The 20,985-nt window shown below is 37.9% G+C and overlaps 1 protein-coding gene across 2 annotated transcripts in view; it reads right to left on the reverse strand.

Moving 5' to 3' along the window:
• GALNTL6 (polypeptide N-acetylgalactosaminyltransferase like 6) overlaps window positions 1-20,985 on the reverse strand; it is a 462,483-nt gene that overhangs the window by 282,562 nt on the left and 158,936 nt on the right. For both annotated transcript variants that reach the window (XM_051790183.1, XM_051790181.1), the window contains exon 2: window positions 10,092-10,200. In XM_051790183.1, the coding sequence (XP_051646143.1) occupies window positions 10,092-10,200 (109 nt within the window). The remainder of the gene's footprint in view (window positions 1-10,091; window positions 10,201-20,985) is intronic.

Genomic DNA, 20,985 nt, shown 5'->3' on the forward strand with positions numbered 1-20,985 from the left:
GAGGATATATAACGAAAGGCTTGTGGGTTGAGATAAGGGCAGGGAGAGATCCCTCACCAATTACTGTCATGGGCAAAGCAGACTCGACTTAGGGAAAGATTAATTTACTGCCAAGAAATGCTCAGGGTCTCATAACTTCTATGTATGTCTTCAGACATCTCCAAAAAATAAACAGAACAGATGAAAACACAGTTTATTACAAATTTTATAAAGTTGATCACTGGATAAACTGGAGGGAAAAAGTCATTTAAATACCATACTAAAGTGGCAGTATGTTAGTAACTTGCTTAACTTATTCATTAATAGCAGCTAATTTAAATGTCAGCCCTCTAGAACTTTAACCACTCACAGCTTTCAGTCTTTTTGTGACATACTCGAAGTTTGGATTTCTTCCCAGTATAACTGCTTCAGTAAAAGCTGGGGAAAAAATACATAAAAAAACCCCCAAAATATATTAACATGTTATTTAGAGGCTTCTTTTCATGTGACAATACTAGAAATAGATTAGTCTCTCAACTAAGAAATCCTTGAAGTATTCAGTGTTGCTCTAGAGTGGAAAGAAGACCTGGAAGGACAACAGAATAAGTATCTCTTTTGTGTCTCTAACTTGCCCACTGGAGACAACTCCTTCCCTGCTTTATACACCAGTACTCACTCTGTTTCAGGATCAGTCTCACCTTTTGTAAGCTGCCATGGAATAAAAACGCAAGGAGCAACTAAGAAGTATCGGTAGCCTCATATACTTTGACAGTAGTTTCCAAAATATATATGAGCTCTCTGATTAATTAACATCTAAAATAGAAGCAATAGTCAGGATAACCTGAAATGACTTTAGCTATCATTAAAAAATATAAAACCGTAAACCAAAATGCCTACTAAAGACTTTTTCTATGTTTTAAGAATACCTATAATGCAATTTAAATGCGTATATTGATTTCTTTTTTTTTTAAATCTAAGAATTTGTCCTCTGAATTTCCTGGCAAGTTTTACAGTTCACATTTAACCATCACCTACAGAACCTTTAGTCAGAATTACCTAAAAATAAGTTTATTTTCAGCCTGTAGACAGCAGAACTTTCACACAGGTTGGCAGAACAAAATGCCACTCCTAGAATGCCACTCCTTTTTTTACTTCCTTTTTGTTAGGAGGACAGATTCTCTCAGACACCACTTCACTGAAAGCATGGAGGGCGGACAACTTTGTGTCACATAATAACATCCAAAAGGTAGCTGTGTTCCTTGAGAAGCAGTGATTACAGGGCATCATTTGATGAGCTAGTGTCTAAAAAGCAAATTATAGCAAAACAATCATACATCTCTGCCTTTTCACATATATTCAATCGATGTCAGACAAATTGTTTCACCAGTCCAATAATTTTCCTCTGTCAGCTTGTTTAATGAAAACAGGAAGGAAAAGAAAGTCACCTTACACATATTTCATTTCACAAACTGCACTGAGATAAGTATACTAGACTTTTGTACTTGCAAACTTAATTCATATCCTCAAAAGTAAAAAAGCTATGACAGAAAAATAGGCACAATTCATTGGGGTTTTTTTTCAGGAATCCAAACATCTCGTTGGTGTTTTGAAGGCCAAAAGGCTAAAATAATACTTTAAAAATGTGTTGGCAAATTTAACTACATCCTCTGCTAAACTGTATTTTTATGAAATAAACATGAAAATAATTAAGTTTACAGTATCAAGTCAATTGCAACATTAAGGAAAGCAAGTGGTGACTTTTAGAGTGTAAAGAGCTTTCTAACGTCTTTGGAATGGTGTGCTTGTGATTATTATCATGATTACTCTAGACGATGGAGTCTGTAACATGCAAGGTTACTGACCAGTGTGCAAGCAGTATCTGGCACTGGCATACAATGCTGATAGCAAATTCCTTCATATATCATGTAGCTTAGACCAAAAAAGAGCCTTGTTCATTTGGCATGCTTTTAAAATTGAAGTTCTTCTTATGGATCTTTTGACCTGGATTCCGATTAAAGGAATGTCTTTCTTAAGTCTTTAAAAGAAGTAGACTTTAAAGGTGGCTGTCAGCAGTTTGTTCCGTGTTTTAAAATTAAAAGATGACAGAGAAGTAGTAAGGAAAAATTTCATTTTCCCATTGCAACTGAATTGAAAAGTATGGTCTTGATGTACTATAATTGCTGCCAATCACTTGTTCAAGCTCTTTCACTACAGTTTAGTCAGGATTCATTTCCTTCTTCTCTGAATTTGAGTTTTCATAGTAAACCAAGCAATGGTTCTTTGTTCCACTGAGTCAAGCAGTAACTGCCCCGAACTGACAAACTTGATCATTTTTACATCTATCAAAAGAGAGAACAACCTCAATTAAAATGGTCTATAGAGCTCTCCTCCTTCTTACACATAGACAGGTCTAGCCTGAAGGTCTCTAAACTGTTCACTCCAAACTCTCCCTGCAAATGAGACACGTTTCATAAGAGTATCCAGATGAAATTAATTTTCCAGAATTACTACAAACTACATCTCTCTTTAAAAAAAAAACAACATCAAATAGAAAACCCAAACAGCCAAATATCTACACATGGACTCCTAATAAATAACAAACACTTAAAAAGTCCTGGAAAAGTTTAAGCACAGGAAGAAAGACAACTAACAGTGCCCCAAACCCAAAACACTCTCACTGTTTTCAACAGGATATCCTGACCATTAAGAATAAGAGTGGTAGAATCACATCTCAGTCTACAGCACTTTATTTACAGAGCAAATGCATTTTAATATGTGAAACACTTTATGTAACTGCAGTAGATTGCAAACATCTTTCATATTATATATCCTTTATGTGCTGTCTGTTTGACAAGCCATGATTAACATTACAGTTTAGAATTTTTTAATCATGTCAGACTTGCATTAAGATAAACTGATAAACATTTTTCTCTTTTAAAAGACAATACATTGCAAACTGCATGAAGCATATTCGTGATTAATGCTATGAAAAATTAGGTTAGGAATGTTTATTGAGACCTTGGCTATCACTACAGCTCCAATTATACTGGAAGTTCTCAAATTCTCTTGGAAAGAATTGCAAGTTCAGAGGCCTAAATTAAGTCTAGTAAATTTGTTTAATATATAATGCTGCCAAAACCCCTAGTGTATAATCCCATACAAAATACAGGATAAGTAAATCAATATTTCAGTATACGTGTCTTTTCCTGCACAACTTTTATTACATTTACCTGTATAAGTATCACAGAACTAATTTATTTCATAACCAATGGGGAATTGCATTTAATGCTGCTTTTGTATCCTGCTGCCTCAAATCTTCTAGAGGCACTTTGGCACTGGGCTTTGCCTTGACAAGTTGATCTGAATTTAAGAACAGGTACTGTTCAAAATTATAAGGTTTAACCACAGAAGTTTGAGGGAATTATTTTATACATTTTATTCTCAAAAATACTTGAACAGAAGTGATGGAAAACAATCACCACTGCACAATGTCTTTAGGTCACACTGAAGTCAAATGTCAGGTGTTCACTACTTGTTACGGCAGTACAAAAGCACTTGAGACTTTTGCTTCCTTTAACATTCCACCCCAAGAATACAGAGCTTCATTCTATTTCCATTTTCATCACAAACATGTTCACTTATTTTTCAACATCTCTGCTTAGTTTGTTTATAAAACTAATCAGGATGAATGTTTGTTTGTAGAACTATAGAACATACTGTCTGTTTGTTTATAGAACTAATCTCTATGAAATGCCTACACCGAGTCATGTAAAGGTCAAGATCTTTAAAATCCTCTTCTCCCAGTCAAGGTAACATTTTCAAGAAGCAGAAAGGTAAAAACAATACCAAATATAGGAAAGAATTAAAGCCTTCATTCCTTCCCTCCACAGCAAGCTTCCACATACTATTTAAATATACAAATAGGAGGAACAAATAATGTGCAAATGGCTCGATAACTGCTGGAATAGCCATTGGCTGTTATGGTACATGCTAAAAGGTTTTTCCTCTGAGAACTTATTAGCAAAGGAGCAAAATGGCTCAACAGTCAAACACAAAAGTATTGACAGCTACATCTCAGAATTCACTTCATCAATCCCTTAACCAATTTCTTTTGAAGACAAAGGCTTTTATATATTTATATTTACACAGCTCTTTACGTGTTGCCATTCTCTCAGAAATTTGCCTATTACACTAAATTTTTAACAAACTTCATAGAATATAATTTCAGCATACACATGCAATCAGACAAAAATATCTCCAAAGCATTATAAAGGAAAAAAACCCAAAAGACCGTATTAAAAAAGCCCACAAATTGAAAATGAAAAAACACTATGAAACTTGCAGTATGCAATATTTCTACATGTACCTTACAGGTTATTGTGGCAGGTTCACCTTGGCTGAATGCCAGGTGTCCACCCAGTCACTCTATTCCTACCCTTCCCAGTCAGACAGGGGAGAGTAAGGTGGGAAAAGAAAACAACACAAATCATGGGTTGTGTTAAGGCAGTTTATATTGATGCAAAAAAAAGAAAGCAAAAGCAGAAGCCAGCAGTTAATCTCTACTTCCCATAAGGAGCAATAGTCGGTCACTTCTCTGAGAAGCAGGGCTCCAGTATGCGTAACAGTTGTCAGCAGGCAGCCATCAGAGACAATGAGTGCCTGAGGTCCTGCTCCTTGCCTCAGCTTTTATTTCTGGGTAGACATCATGTGGTCTGGAACATCACCTTGGTCAGTGTGGGTCAGCTGGCCTACCTGTGTCCCCTCTCAGGATCTTGCCCTTGACTGAAGAAGGAATGTTACAGTGCTGTGCTCAGCAGTAGCCAAAACACTGGTGTGTTATCAACACTCCTCTAGCTACCAGTCATCATCACTTTGTATAAGAAGAAAGGAGATAAATCAGACTGTTCAAATTACTGAGGTACTACTCTGCTCTCCATTGCTGGTAAAATCCTTGGAAGAATACTTTTGAACAGATTAATACTCGCTATTGCAGAAGAACTTCTACCTGAAAGCCAATGTGGTTTCAGAGCCAACAGGAGTACCACAGACAACTGCAAGAGTAGTGTAGGGAACAGAACAAAGGACTCTATGTAACTTTTGCTGATTTTCCAAAGCTTTTCATACTGTGAGCAGAAAAGGTCTGTGGCAGATTTTGGAATGATTAGGATGTCCCCTCAAGTTCCTCAAAATGATCATTTTGCTTCATGAGGATCAGCGCGGCCAAGTCAGATATGGTGATGCACTTTCTAAGCCCTTTCTAATTACCAGTGGTGTGAAACAAGGCTGGGTTCTTGCACCAACTCTATTCACAGTCTTTTTCAGCATGGTGCTCCAAAGGGCCACGGCAGACCTCGATGATCAGGATGGTATCTACATCCGATATCGTACTGATGGAAGCCTATTCAACCTAAGGCGACTGAAGGCCCACACCAAGACCTTAAACCATCTCGTCCGGGAGTTGCTTTATGCTGATGATGCCACCCTCGTTGCCCACACAGAAGCAGCTCTGCAGCATTTAACATCCTGCTTTGCAGAGGCTGCTGAGCTTTTTGGGCTGGAAGTCAGCTTGAAGAAGACAGAAGTTTTCTACCAACCTGCACCTCAGGAAGTCTTCCATCATCCTCACATCATCACTGGCGAATCAGAGCTCAAGTCAGTCCAGCAGTTTAATTATCTGGGAAGCATCATCTTCTCGGATGGTAAGATTGACAAAGAGACAGACAACAGGTTAGCAAAGGCATATAGAGCTTTTAGAAAACTCCATAAAAGAGTTTGGTGTAATAAACACCTGAAGAAAAGTACAAAGATTAGTGTTTACAGAGCCACTGTGCTGTCTACTCTTTTATATGGGTCTGAATCACGGGTCATTTACCTCCACCACTTGTGACTCTTAGAACACTTCCATCAGCGCTGTCTCTGTACAATCCTAAACATCCACTGGACTGATTACGTGACTAATGCGTCTGTTCTTGAACAGGTAGCAGTTACAAGTATTGAGGCCGTGTCGCCGAGAACACAGTTGCGCTGGGCAGGACACATCTCCAGGATGAAGGACTACTACCTCCCTAAGATTGTGCTCTATGGCAAACTTGCCACTGGCTGCCGCAAGAGAGGAGCCCCGAAGAGAAGATACAAGGACTCCCTGAAACAATATCTCAGCTTTGGCCATACTGATCATCATCATTGGTCTACTCTGGCCTCCAATCAGGAGACATGGAGATACACTATATATAATGCTGCTGCTTCTTTTGAGAACACACGCAGAATCATTCTTGAGGAGAAAAGACAATGCAGAAAGAATCGTGTCTTGCCAATACCGCCTAAGGAGACTTTCCGCTGTACCTTTTGCAACTAGACTCCTCTATCTCACATTGGTCTTTTTAGCCATCAGTGAGCTTGTAGCAAATGTGTGTAGAATCCTTCTCAAATCTTCGTTTGCGAAGTCGAGCCATGAAGTTACCAATGCAGACCACAGCATTGTGAGGGCTACTATGGAGAAATAAATTCCGGTTCAGCCAGACCCACCACAGCTCTTAATATAATTATTAGAATTGATAAAAAGTTTTCAGTAATTAAACCTTATTTTTTGTTTTCCAGTTCTGCTCAGCTGGAAATTTTCCGTTTTTCTAATCCTTCAGTTCTCCTTTTCTAGTAATTTACATTGGGAAAGCTATCACTTGTAGCTAGGAATAGCTTTTCATGATCAGAAATAGCACCATATTAAAAAATAAACATTCAATCTATACTTCTTTAAAAGCCCAAGAATTACACATATGAATCCTTCCTCTTATCTGAAAAGGGCTGTAATTCATCATTACTGGTCCTACTTGTATCTGATGGTAGAGTTGAGAATTTCTTGAGTGAAATAGATAAAATAACTTTCAGAAATGGAGGAACAATGACATTGACTGATTGTCGAGGACTTTTATTCTCACTACCCAGGACATAAAGATAGAGGTGAAATCAACATAATTTCTTCTCGTGGATGCTTTTGAATTACTACCTTAGGTTCACGTGGCTCTCTCCTGTGAATCTCATCCCACACGGGAGCATTCAGGGACCTCACATTCCTAGTTCTGCACAGAAAGCTTGGAAAATCAGTGGCCATTGATGCCACAGAAGCTGCCACGCTCCTGAAATTAATGTCTTGGTAGAAAAGCCCTCAGAGTCCTCCCCAGACAACTGAAGGTAAGTAGGGAAATCTCTGATGAAATGAAGAAATGACAACTACAGTAGCTGATTAATGGCAATATCAGGGGCTTCAGCATCCAGGATCTCCACTCTATCTAGGGATGCAGGTAGGTTTACACTGCCATGACACAATCAGTGCTTCTGTACCTGGGTTAATATACACAACAGCAGCTACCTAGGTTATTACTACGCAAGCTGAGTAAGTTGCACTCACAACTCTGAACTTCAGTGCAAGAGCATTCTTCTGATATACTTAGGACACTGTTTATTACTTAATGAAACAAAAATTGACAGATGCGCAATTTGCATTTGTTTACAGTTCTCATATTTTTAGTGCAAATTAAACATATCCTTCATCAAGGTATGCCATCAGTTGTATTCCCAGAGGAAAATAAATTAATAGAAACGGTTCTTATTTTAAATGCTGATTTCTTGTCAAAAAGATGGCATGACTTATCAACTCCAACAAAGTCAGTTTCAGCTTATTTTGTTCCCTCCCCCTCCATTGTAATATCTGATTGACTTAATGGCTCACTTAAGAAAATGGAAGCAATTAAACTTCTTTTTTTTTCTTTCCAAAGTATCTATCACAACTGTTTAGTTAGGAATTATTTCTTGTTAACGTTAATTTTTGCATTCCTATTCCTATACTTCAGTCACTGGTTTTGAGCTAATGACAAAATAATATTCAGAGAAAAATGGAAGTGATTGTGTTGACTGAATGACATAATCTTCATTTCACTACATCTATTCTGTACTGATAAGTAGTATATTTATAATGCAAATGGCTTTATAAATAGGAGGAGAGACTACACAAATCCAGGAACATAGATTTTTTATTTCATGGAATGAAAAGGGATCAAAATATTTGGCCGTGAAACGGAAGAAGTAGTCATGGAGAAACTAGTACCTCTCCATAATTAGAAATTATGAAATTCACATTCCCAGTGCTTAAGAAATTGTAAGCTTTACAGATCAACAGCTAGACTGAATTAAAATAAATACTTCACTCCTTTTTTTTCAGTGCAAGGACCATTGACTACCTCTCCTGAAATGTCCCAAGAAGCCTTTTCATTGGTGTTATTTCATGCTTTCAGACAGATTTTTAACTAAAAGTTCATTTCAGATATATTTTGTTTTGTTATTAGGAAAAGAAATCACATAGTATGTCCCAAAAGAGTGCACTGAGATAATCCACCTTTGTATTTTATTACTATACTGTGATTTTCACAAAAAAAAAGCATTAGAAGTTATTTTGATCTATGAATGATGATGACAAAAATAATTTAAAAGGGATTTCTTAAAAGGGCAAACTCAGCAAACAGTAAAATAAAAAAATTTAAAAATATAAATAAGTCAAAATATTTGAAGTACTATCATTACCAAGAATCAAAGTTTACTGGAAAAAATATTCACATACTACTACAGTTATAATGTTAGGATCAGGACTGGAAATAACAAAGCTACATAACACGTTCTGTAAATTTCTTAGTTGACTCCATGCAATGGCTTGCATTATGTTGGCAGTGCTATAGCTATCCATCAGATAATCCTAAGTATTACTGTTATTTTACCTAAAACATATGGGGACCATATTACACATTTAGGAATTAAAAGTACAGTGCATCAAGTACACATTAAAAGTACAAAGCATCAGTGCACATCTCTTGAAAAAGTCCATTCTAGCCAGCAGATGTGATATTCTCTATATATGTGCAAGTTTCTACATACATGCTGCTACTATTTTGTACCTTCTCTTAGATATTTGTCATTTTTCAGTTAGAAATTTGGAACACAATAATTATTGATCTGACAACTCCTAAGTTGCACAGAATAACTTCCTCCTCCTCCCCACCTTTTATACTTCCTAAGCACATGTGAGAGGAAAGGATAACTTTTTTAGTTAGTGATCAAGATTCAAAAGAGAAAGGGAGAAACAGTTTACAAAATTAACCTACATTTGCAATATTTTACTTGTTGTACTTACTGCAAAACTAAGTACTTACTACGTCTTATGAATTTGTCAACTAGATTCAGCTGTAGAGGAATTCTGGGGGAGGTGTTTGCTGTCTCAAGACAGTAGGATCAAGACAACATAATTTATTTTACAATAGCAGATTGGCCTTTGTAAAATAATGACTTGAAACACTGATTAAGGTGCAATTCAACTGCTGTTTCCCTTCTTTCTAATTTAATTCATCTTATGTTGAAGAGTTGTCCATTATATTATAAAAGAAGAATTCCAATCTGAACATGCTCTGATGACAGAAAAAGGAATACAAACCATCCTCTGCAATTAGGGCATGCACCACGAGAAGGTACATTAAAATTGCATTACCTACTGTAACAAAGTGTCCTTCAGCATATCTGCAAATACAATTTTCTCCCATTTTCAAATACTTTTAGACTGTCAGAGTGAAGTGAAGTAGCTTTAGCTTCTAGGGTTTAAGTTTGACAAGGGTAAAAGTGTCAAAAGTTTTCTTCCAAGATAACCTTAGATATTTTTGGCAGCTATAGGTACTGAACTCCCTGAACTCAGGTTTTATTTATTGATCTAAGGACAACTTGGCTTTAATTGTAATGTATGTCCCTTTGGAAACCAACACTTTGTTTCAATTTGGTCACAGTCTAACAACTGATTTCAACATGGAAAGTATTTTGTTGACAACATTTTTTCCCATTACAAAATCATTATATAGTTATTAGCATGAAACACATTATTTTTATTGTCACCCAGCTGTTTTCAGAGATAAGGTATTTATGCTTGGTCCGACCCCTAAATTCAGAACATTATGTCCTTGTAGCATTGCAGTAAAAAAAAAAGGTTGTTGGGAATGCCTTTTAGATGACTTAAAAGAAAAAATAACCATGTAGATATAGAATGAGTAAACCACTTTAATTTGTTCTGAACTCACATATACCTGAACGCATAGCATCTTTTTGAATGCTTTCATAATCATGCCAATCCTTCCTTTTTAAGCCATCAGTCCAGGTAAAGAGCTGTCCATCTCCCAGCCCCAATGGAAGTGTCTGTGGAAACAGTAAATAAACAAACAAATAAATATATACATACATATGTGTCTCGCATTATTACAGAGGAACAGTCAAGCAAATAAAACATTCAGCTTATTCAGTACAAATATTGAAACTTTACTGTGGTAAATGAAGTACCTTGATTTTTTCCTTAAACTACCACTCATGCAAAATTGGAGTTATATTTACTCTGTACCTTTCAATGTTTCCCTTTAATTTTTTTTATTTTTTCAATACTTGCTGTTGAGTTATTGGTATTTACACAAGGTCAAAGGACTAAATCAAAGGCACAGAGCAAAGAGATCCCCCAAACACTTTCAAATCTAGTAGATCTTTCTTCATGATAAGTGATAAGTGACGTTGCTGTATTATTTAACAAAATACAAATGCACTTCAGAAAACGGATTCCTCCATTTCACTTCTGCCTAAGGGTAAACAAATTGCATTTTCAAAGACCCTAAAACACAGTTTCTGGAATGTTTTAAAACTGCTAAAAGGCTCCATTGTAAAACTCTAAGTATGTTCACATGCCTCTTTTCCAGATGATAATGACTAGAAGAGCTCCCATTTCTAAAGCATTTCTAGCTGTCAAGTAAGGAAAAGAAAAAAAACCTAATAAAAACATGTAATATTCTTATTCTAGTTCTCCAACGTTTTGGATACATTGACAATTTAAACTATATTCTATCTTGCATCAAGTTGGTGGGACTGATCAGGAGGGCTTTAAACTAGGTTTGAAGGGGTAAGGGATTGAAACCGGGCTGTCCAGAGAGGAGCCTAAGGGTGAAAAGCCTGAGTTAAGAGTGAAATAAGCAGCCCAGCTGAAATGCATGTACATCAGTGCACACAGTAACAAACAAGAGGAGCTGAAAGCCACGTGCAGCAGGAAAGCTATGATGTAGTTGCCGTCACGGAAACGTGGTGGGATGACTCGCATGACCGGAGTGCTGCCATGGAGCTCTTCAGAAGGGATAGGCAAGGTAGGAGAGGTGGAGGGGTGGCTTTATATGTTAGAGAGTCTCTTGACTCTGTGGAACTTCAAGTCAGTAACAATAAGGTTGAGTGCCTGTGGATCAGAATCAGGGGGAAGGCCAACAAGGCTGGTATCCTGGTGGGAGTCTGTTATAGGCCACCCAATCAGGAAGATGAGGGTGATGAATTGTTCTACAAGCAGCTGGCGGATGTCTCAAAATCGCCAGCCCTTGTTCTTGTGGGTGACTTTAACCTGCTGTATGTCTGCTGGGAACTCCACACAGTGGAGAAGAGGCAGTCTAGGAGATTCCTAGAGTATATAGAGGATAATTTCCTGCTCCAGCTGGTAAATGAGCCTACCAGGGATGGGGCCTCGCTAGGCCTTGTGTTCACAAACAGGGAGGGGCTGGTGGGAGATGTGGTGGTTGGAGGCCTTCTGGGGCACAGTGACCATGAAATAATAGAGTTTTCAATACTCAGGGATGCAAAGAGGGCCATCAATAAAACCTCTATGCTGGACTTCCGGATGGCAGATTTCAGCCTATTCAGAAGACTAGTCCAGAGTGTACCCTGGGAAACAACCCTTGAAAACAAAGGGGTTCAGGAGGGATGGACATGCTTCAAGGAGGAAGTCTTGAACACACAGGAGCAGGCTGTCCCAGTCTGCCAAAAGGCAAGTGGTCGGGGAAGACGACCGGTCTGGCTGAACAGGGAGATTTTGAAGGAAATTAGGGGGAAAAGGAGAGTCTACCGATTATGGAAAAAAGGGCTGGCTACTCAGGAAGAGTTTAGGAATAGAGTTAGGTCATGTAGAAAGAAAATTAGAGAGATGAAGGCATAATTTGAACTTAATCTTGCCACTTCTGTGAAGGATAACAAAAAGTCTTTCTACAAGTACATCAATAGCAAAAGGAGGGGCAATGAAAACCTCCATTCTTTATTGGACATGGGTGGGAATATAGTTATCAAAGATGAGGAAGGTCATCTGGGGAGGTCCCAGATGACTGGAAGTTGGCAAATGTCATGCCAATCCACAAAAAGAGCCAGAAGGAGCACCTGGAAAACTACAGGCCTGTCAGCCTGACCTCAGTGCCTGGCAAGGTTATGGAGCAGATCATCCTAAGTGCAATCACACAGCATCTACAGGATGGACAAAGGATAAGACCAAGCCAGCATGGGTTTAGGAGGGGCAGGTCCTCTCTGACCAACCTGATCTCCTTTTATGATCAGGTGACCCACCTGGTGGATGAGGGGAAGGCTGTGGATGTGTCTACCTGGACTTCAGCAAAGCCTATGACACCATCTCCCACAGCATATTCCTGGAAAAGCTGTCAGCCCATGGCTTGGACAGGGGCACCCTGTGCTGGGTTAGGAATTGGCTGATAGCCAGGCCCAGAGAGCAGAACAGTGTTGCATCCAGTTGGCGGCCGGTCACTAGTGGTGTCCCCCAGGGATCAATGTTGGGCCCAGTTCTGTTTCATATCTTTATCAATGATTTAGATAAGGGGATTCAGTCCACCATCAGCAAATTTGCAGATGACACTAATTTGGGGGGGAATGTGATCAGCTGGAAGGTAGGAGGGCTCTGCAGAGGGACCTGGACAGGCTGGAGAGTTGGGCTGATTCCAATGGGATGAGGTTCAACAAGGCCAAGTGCCGGGTCCTGCACTTTGGCCACAACAACCCCATGAGCACTACAGGCTGGGGACAGAGTGGCTGGAGAGCAGCCAGGCAGAAAGGGACCTGGGGGTTTGGATTGACAGGAAGCTGAACATGAGCCAGCAGTGTGCCCAGGTGGTCAAGAAGGCCAATGGCATCCTGGTCTGTAGCAGGAACAGTGTGGCCAACAGGACCAGGGAAGTGATTCTTCCCCTGTACTCAGCACTGGTGAGGCCACACCTCGAGTACTGTGTCCAGTTCTGGGCCTCTCAGTTCAGGAAGGATGTCGAGGTGCTGGAGCAGGTCCAGGGAAGAGCAACGAGGCTGGTGAAGAGACTCAAGTCCTATAAGGAGAGGCTGAGGGAGCTGGGGTTGTTTAGCCTGGAGAAGAGGAGGCTCAAGGGAGACCTCATCACTCTCTACAACTCCCTGAAAGGAGGTTGTAGCCAGGTGGGGGTTGGTCTCTTTTCCCAGGCAACTATCAGTAAGACAAGAGGGCATGGTCTTAAACTCTGCCAAGGGAAGTTTAGGTTAGGTATTTGGAAGAAATTCTTTACAGAGAGGGTAATCAGACATTAGAATGGACTGCTCAGGGAAGTGGTGGATTCTCTGTCCCTGGAGGTTTTTAGGATGAGACTGTATGTGGCACTTAGTGCCATGGTCTAGTAACCACGGTGGTAGTGGATCGAGGGTTGGACTTGATGATCTCAGAGGTCCCTTCCAACCCGGCTGAATCTATGATTCTATGATTCTGTGGTCAAACTACAACAAACTCTAGTTTAGCTATACACAGGCTGGCTCTCTGGCATAATGACCAGATAATAACGAAGTGGTGCTACTTGTAAGTACACACGAAAAGCCCATAAACCTCTACAGTCCAGCTCGGAAAGGTAAGTGAGTAGGTGAATGTGACACCAAAAGATGGAACGTGCTAATGGATTCTGATTCTGAATTTTTGCTGAACACATATTTAACCACAAGCTGATGGACTAAACTCAAATAAAATTAATCACATTGCACAAGTAGAAATACTAAAGATGGCAATAAAAGCAATTCTTCATTTCAGGGATAATGTATAAACTGGGTAGGTAAAAAATTAATAAATTCATGCCATAAAATACCTTATGAATTCAGCACAAAAAAAAAAGTTTAGGCATTCAAACAAATAACCAAATAAGGTTAGGTTCCAAATCATAAAAGAAAAATTTATCAAAGGTTATTAATTTGTGGCTAAGCAAATTATTCTACCATAGATCGTGGGAGACAAATTGTTCTGGAAATACACATTTGCTATTTGCACAGCCTGGGTTCTTATATACTTAAATGGCAGCAACACTGACTAGTGTGAAGTGTTAGTTCTACATGTACCTGTAACTGTAAGAGCAATAATACTCCTTTGGTATACATGAGGGCCTTAGAAATGGGAAGCATGGCTTCGGAACACTTTGGCTCTTTCTAACATACAAAGCAAAGCTTCTTTCTGGTGGAAACCAAGACATGAGAAAGGAGAAGACTCAGGCACACCTGCCCCTGCTTCCTCTCAGTATCTCACCCTAACACAAAAGCAATGCTTATATGTATTCTTTAGTGACATATTAATACCTAGGGATGAGAAATGAGCTCAACTGATCATCTGAAACATACTCAGGGTGTAAGTCCCGCACAAATATGCAGTCTGCCTCTACAGCCCTTAGCCTCTTGAACTCATGAACTATTTTCACCATTTCAGAACAATTACAATAGCAAATATCCCACTGCATACAAAGTATTGGATTTTGACTGACTGTCAAAAACATCCTACAACAATTTATCATCCAACCACTTTTTACATGTAGTATGCACCTGTGAGTTGCACATTTTTAAGTGTTTCAGTCCAAAAGGGATTACCCATCTACAGGAACATTACATACAGCATCTGCCTTACTATTTCATTTTCACATTAACCTCAAACCTTTTGGGATACAAGACTGATACACTACTACATAGACTCAGAAGACCCTTTTCCTCCAGAGAAGACTCAACATCTGGTTCAATTACGGAGAATATGATAATCCCCAAAAATAGCACAATTACCAAAAACTCACTCACAGACTGTTAGATCCCTCAGAGAGGGAAAAAAGCTTCTCTGCTGTGACATTTGAAAGCTCCAACTCAGAAATAAGTGCCTTCATTGAATAATTCATTTATTTTTAATTTCACTCAGTGGAGGCAGACAATTAGAGGCGACTCAGGCAAGGGAAGAGGATACATCAATGGAAATGCACCTTTCTAGAAACATTAAAAAAAAATAAGATATAATTACAGATTCACTTTGAGCCGGAAGCTTTGTTCACTAGCTCTAGGGTTATTTTACTAAACACTAATATACAACTGAATACTGCATTAACAAAACAGCGTATGTTGATCAGCATAACCACTTCCAATTGTTTAATGAATTTTAGGAAATAATCCTACTTAGAACATAAGCACTTGTTCACACTCAGGAAAAGATGCACATGGGAAATAAAGGCACAGAGAAGTACTGAGCATAGACACCTTCAGGGATGTTTCAAGAGAAGCATAAAAACAACCACTGTTTTATTCTTGTTTGTTCTTGGAATAAAAGATTCTGTATAGTGTTTGTAAACAGTGTTGTGTAAAACAGATAATTCACTACTTTTTTTTCTATACTTGTAACACTGATCTTTCTCAGGACTCTAAGCTCCGACCAAGTCCTCTGATCAAACAAGACAATAATAAAACAAAATCAGAACACGCTGAACAATTAAATTCATTCCTTTACCAGAATAAAATTAAGGATAAGTTTTTAAAGAGTGGTGTCACTGGATATTATGATCATATATTTATTATAAATCAGCTGCAAAATCACAACATCTTAATTTCCTAAATTTCTGTTCTGGTATTATCACAAGTATATGAACACAGACATCCTCATGAAGCTTCCTCCCCTGTAGCTGGATCAGTCCTGAAAACTACTAATTTTAAAAGATTTCCCCTTTTTCTGATTATGCTACATTTTAGCACAGGAACATCAAAGTGAAATCTTAGCACTAGGGCACTCAAATCTGAAGTCAAGTGCTCTCTCACTTCTACACTCAAGCAAAATCTGTTCTGGTGCCAGTGATTGGCTGAGGATATTAGAGATGTAAAACAATATTATTTCCCCTAAGGATGTGCTTGATATAATGCAGCCTGATCTACAGAAAAGGTATAAAATCCAAGCATCACACTATCTCATCTCTATGCCTTTAAGCTTAAGCTCTGTACACTGCCTGGGTGGCCCTCCTTTCCTGTAACTCCTCAGTATAACACTGAAAAACAAAAAAGACCCTGTATCTGAACTGAGATCTGCATACAAGTATTATAAACAGTGAAAAGGTACAATACAGTCCTTAAGCACCTGTGAAGTTCCCACAACCATAAAATGAGAGTATCACATGTAGTAATTTGGATCCATCACGAACCTTTCCTAAATATAACAGGAACAAGGCATTACATAGGCTAAAAATATCAGCCAGTAGTTCTGAACCCCCAGGTGCCATGTTCCCTGTCAGGGTCCTTCTCTGGAATTCTGTCCCTGGAGTTGCAGGCTTTGAGGGGGGCAGTTGCCCTGCACACCAGGTACCCACCTCTTGATGCCATTCACAGACAGTTCCAGTCAGTCCTGCACTGCTGCTCAGCAGCCACTGCCTGCCAGAACTGCTGCCCATCAGGGAGGGACTTCAGGGACATACAAGACATCCCCAGAGAGAACTGAAGAGAAAGGAGAACCAGAGGAACATTTGAGGGACCTCATCCTACAGTGTCGCTCCCACACACTTCAAACAAATGACTGCTGCAGATTTGGATGGATCCTCATTGGGTTGGGAGACACTGATGATAAAGCAAAGGCTGTTCAGTAAAATGTAAAGAACTACTATTTGCTATCAATAGAAGGTAGTAAAGGCTCTAAATCTAGAATCTTCAAAAAAGAAAGAAAAAGAATCCATTAAGATATAATTACTGCCTTTTATTTTTATCTTTACTTCATTTTTATGTACTTTTAAAACATTTTTAAAAATATGAACCCAAATTATTTTCTAAATCTTTGGCTTGAAGCTGTATAATAGGAACTTTAGGACATGATAAATTTTTTCATATGCTCCGATTTCCTGTGTCATGTATTTGTTATGCCACAGCAAATAAGTGTTCATTGCACTGACATTTACATTAGTAGAAATAATTAGTCCAGCACATCAAAAAAAGGGCATCACTTGATTTAGTCTGCGACATCTGAATGACTCAAGTTTATTTCACTTTTGAAATGCTTACATCAGATTTTCTGTGCTGTTAGATTTTAGAATATCATGGACAACCCAGTGGCATCATGCCATCAATTCCAAATCAAAGCTATTAATAAAGTTATTTAGAAAATGCCAAGCTCCCAAGCATTTCTTTACTGAGATTTTTTATAGACAGGTATAAAAGTTGTTATTGCTGTATGAGAGTTATATATTTAAAGTCACAAAACTGCAGCCAAAAAACTAACTTAAAACATAAGTTTTAAAAACTTCAGCATTTCCTACTGACCCATGTATGAGTGCCTGAGCACAGGGTGAATGAGAACTCTCTAACGATGCATTTGCAAGCTGGAAAGTTGTGATTTATCATGTCAAGTTATGAAGATCATGGATATTTAACAATATACATCGGTACGAGAAGACTAACAGCTTCTTTAGCACAGATACTGTCTTGCATCCATCATACACGATTAAGATCTTGCAGTATGTACTGCCATTCAGGATGTAGAATTTTAAACACGTGTATTTTACACTTATCAGGAAAAACGTTCATGGACTCCTGTGTTGACTACATCAGGTATTCACCAAGGAAAGTTCTGAGCTTCACAGCTCTGCTGTATCTATCCTCAAAACTATTGAAACTATCCTCAAAAATTATTTCTTATTTCTTTTAATATCTAACATCTTCAAAACATCCATTGTCACCTTGACGAAAGAACCAGAACAATTTATCAGTTAATTTATCACATGAACAATGATTGCATCTCTTATTACCATAAAGGAGAAGCAACAAGAAAGTTGTATTTCTTGACTGACAAGGATGACTTGGACAACATAGGCAAAAGGATTCTAAATCCCCAAAGAAGACTGCAGAATGGAAATGAATAGCATCAAGTAGCTATCCTGGGAACATCACAGTATGTCTAAATGGATTCTTCTGTGTTTCAGTCAGTACCCATTGTCTTTTACTCTTTCCCTCGGCACCACTGAAAAAGGTCTGGCTCAGTCTTCTTTACTCCATGGTCAGGTATTTATATCCACTGATACGATGCATATAAACATCTGCTCTTGTTAAGGTTAAGTAGAGCCTGCCCCCTGAGCTTCTCCCCAGAAGACAGATGCTCCATCCCTTGGAGAGGGATGATGGTATTACTATTGACAGGAAATAAAATGCATGGAACTCCAGAGGAGATTGGACTCCACATCAGCAAAATGTGAAATACCATGAGTTGCCAAAGGTGACCTACGAAGTCTAGGAGTGAACCTTGGCTTCCTAAACGACACTATCTGGTCTGACTGTAAGAGAGGAGATAGGGTCTAGACTGAAAGGATAATAAAAAAAAATATAGCAAGCAACTCCCATCTCTTTGGATGCTGGTCTAAGCTGCTGATAGATCTGCTAAATAACTAAAACACTTCACCCCATCTTTTTTTTTTATTTTCATTTGTCTCATTTTCAATTTGATGAAAAGAAATCAAACTCAAGTAACATAAGCATCTATGACAGATCTAAATGAACACATGCTGACAATGTACTGCTTCTCCAGGTCTTCTCTTTCAAATGAAGAGTGCTTTGGCAGCACAACAGTGTAAACTTGCAGAAGAGCCTGCATCCATATTCAACTATTCATTTTCAGCAAGCTTAAAAACCATACCTGATGATGTGTTAATGCTGCATATTTTTAATGAGTCCTTTTTTCAGAAATTATTTTTAACATCAAAAGACATGAAAGGGGTTTGAAGAGACTCAGCAGGATTTTTGCCAGTATGGCTACTGGTTGGTCTTTGAACAAAAAAAATTCTCTAAGACCCTTCTAATGAACAATATAAAAAATAGCTTTGAGTGACTCCTGAAAGAATTTATTATATGCTAGGTTTATGGGGTTTTTAACCATTTGCTACCCAGTCACAGAAAATTTTAAGTATGTTCTTTTATATGAACAGTCTTCTTCTCCTTACAAACAAACAAACAAACACACCAAAAAAAAAACCCCTAAAACACCAAATCCCCCAAACCAAAACAGAACCCTCTGTTCATGGCAAAGAATCAAATTGTTAGTAATTCCAAAATTCTGAAAGTTAATTAAAAAAAACCAAGAGAGAATCTATTTACAGTCTGCAGACTAATTAATTTTTTGACTACCTGCAGTGTGCAACATTGCAAGGCTGTATAATAAAGATATGATAGAGCTTGTTGCTAATAGACTTTTCATATACATGTTTTTCCTCAAGTTAAGAAAAATGTCTTTAGGTTTTTACTATGCTAAGTGTTTTGCTGTTTCACATTTGCCACAGTACCAATTTAACACAAAAAGTGCTTTTGTTTGATTCAAGTGTCAGATGTTTTAAGCAGGAATACATTTCTTACTTTGAGATGCCTGTTCGATGTGATGGTGATTAAAAATCCTATTTTCTTATGATAACTTACTCCTAAAGTAATTTGCTTTTGAATTTCTTTTACTAAAAGCCCATTCTCTCTTAGAGAACAGATTTTATAAACAGTACAAAATGTTCACTACAGTTAGGTTATCCTTTACGAGTAAAATTCAACTTATTTGTTGCTTCATGAGAGAACAACAATAATTTCAGAAGCATTTTCTATTTTTTCTTCTCCTTTGGTGTACCTCTCACTTATAAAAATACGATTTGCTTCATGAGCGTAATGTTTTTAAAATCTCTCCGGTACAAATGGTAACAGCTTTGCAGCAAATCTCAAACCACTGATCCAGCAGACACAGCAATATTAGAAAAAAGATAACTACCATTTATGATTACTTTTCTTAAGTAACCCAAGTTGACCAATCTTTTCAACAGAAATGGGTTTTTGTCTTTTGTTTGCATATTCTGTTGTAATAGAAACATTTAAAGAGAAAAGTCAGATACAGAAACTAACTTTAGCCAAATTTGCTACCTGGAATGTTAGAGCACAAATAAAAAATTTGGTACAAAACATCAGTTTCTGCAACAGTGAGATAGCATATTCTGTATTTTTGACTGTGGTATAAGGTAAAATTTAATTTGACCTCTCTGAATATTTGTAAATGATAATTGCCTTCTATGAGTACGTTTTTTAATTTTACAATAGAAAAGTAATAGATTTTTTAACAAGTATTTTAATGAGCTTTAAATTACAATCTCTACAGTTAAATTAGCTGACAATGAAACAGCTCTGCATACAGGTGAAATACAGTGACTTTTTATTTTATGCAATTACATGCACATTTTTAGAAGCAGCAAAAGGAAAATACTGAGTTCTTTAAACAGTATTTTTGAAGTTTCTTGATCATCCATGACACAACAGAATTTGTGTTCCATGGGTACCGATTTGCAAAATACTAGAAATTTTGGCATTAATAACTGATTTTGTAATTTGCAGTTTAGGTTACACTAGATTTAAGAAAAAAACCTCAATGTTTAGTTAACTAAAGTAGTGAACCCATGTTGGAAAAGAATTATTATCTTGCACTTTAAAGAAGACCTTAAATCAACTAATTAATCTGTCCAATGAGAGAGACAACTCATCAGCAGGCTTCTGATGCTGTAGCATATGCATTATTACACGATCTTTCAAAGAATTCTCTTCTTATGTGGGCATTGGATAGTAATTTCCATTGTCTTAGAGATTTTCAAATTCCATAGACTGCTGCAGAAAGCAAGCCAATTAAACATAACTGATAGGTTTACATTCTTGTTCAGCCTTTTTAAGAGAGCCCAAAGCTGATAAGGAGACCTCTTGCAAGGTCTTTGGAAACATGACAATTTCTGTGCTTTGTATGAACTCAATGCAGGTTTCCTGGGATCAAAGACAGTCTTCCTACTGCTTCCAGCATGATGAAGTCTGCAACCAAAGGAACTAAAATTTTGGGTACAT

The sequence above is a fragment of the Manacus candei genome, unplaced genomic scaffold (genome assembly GCF_025592945.1).
Source record: "Manacus candei isolate 608988 ecotype Guabito, Panama unplaced genomic scaffold, ASM2559294v1 h1tg000028l, whole genome shotgun sequence".
NCBI classification, from domain to species: Eukaryota; Metazoa; Chordata; class Aves; order Passeriformes; family Pipridae; genus Manacus; species Manacus candei.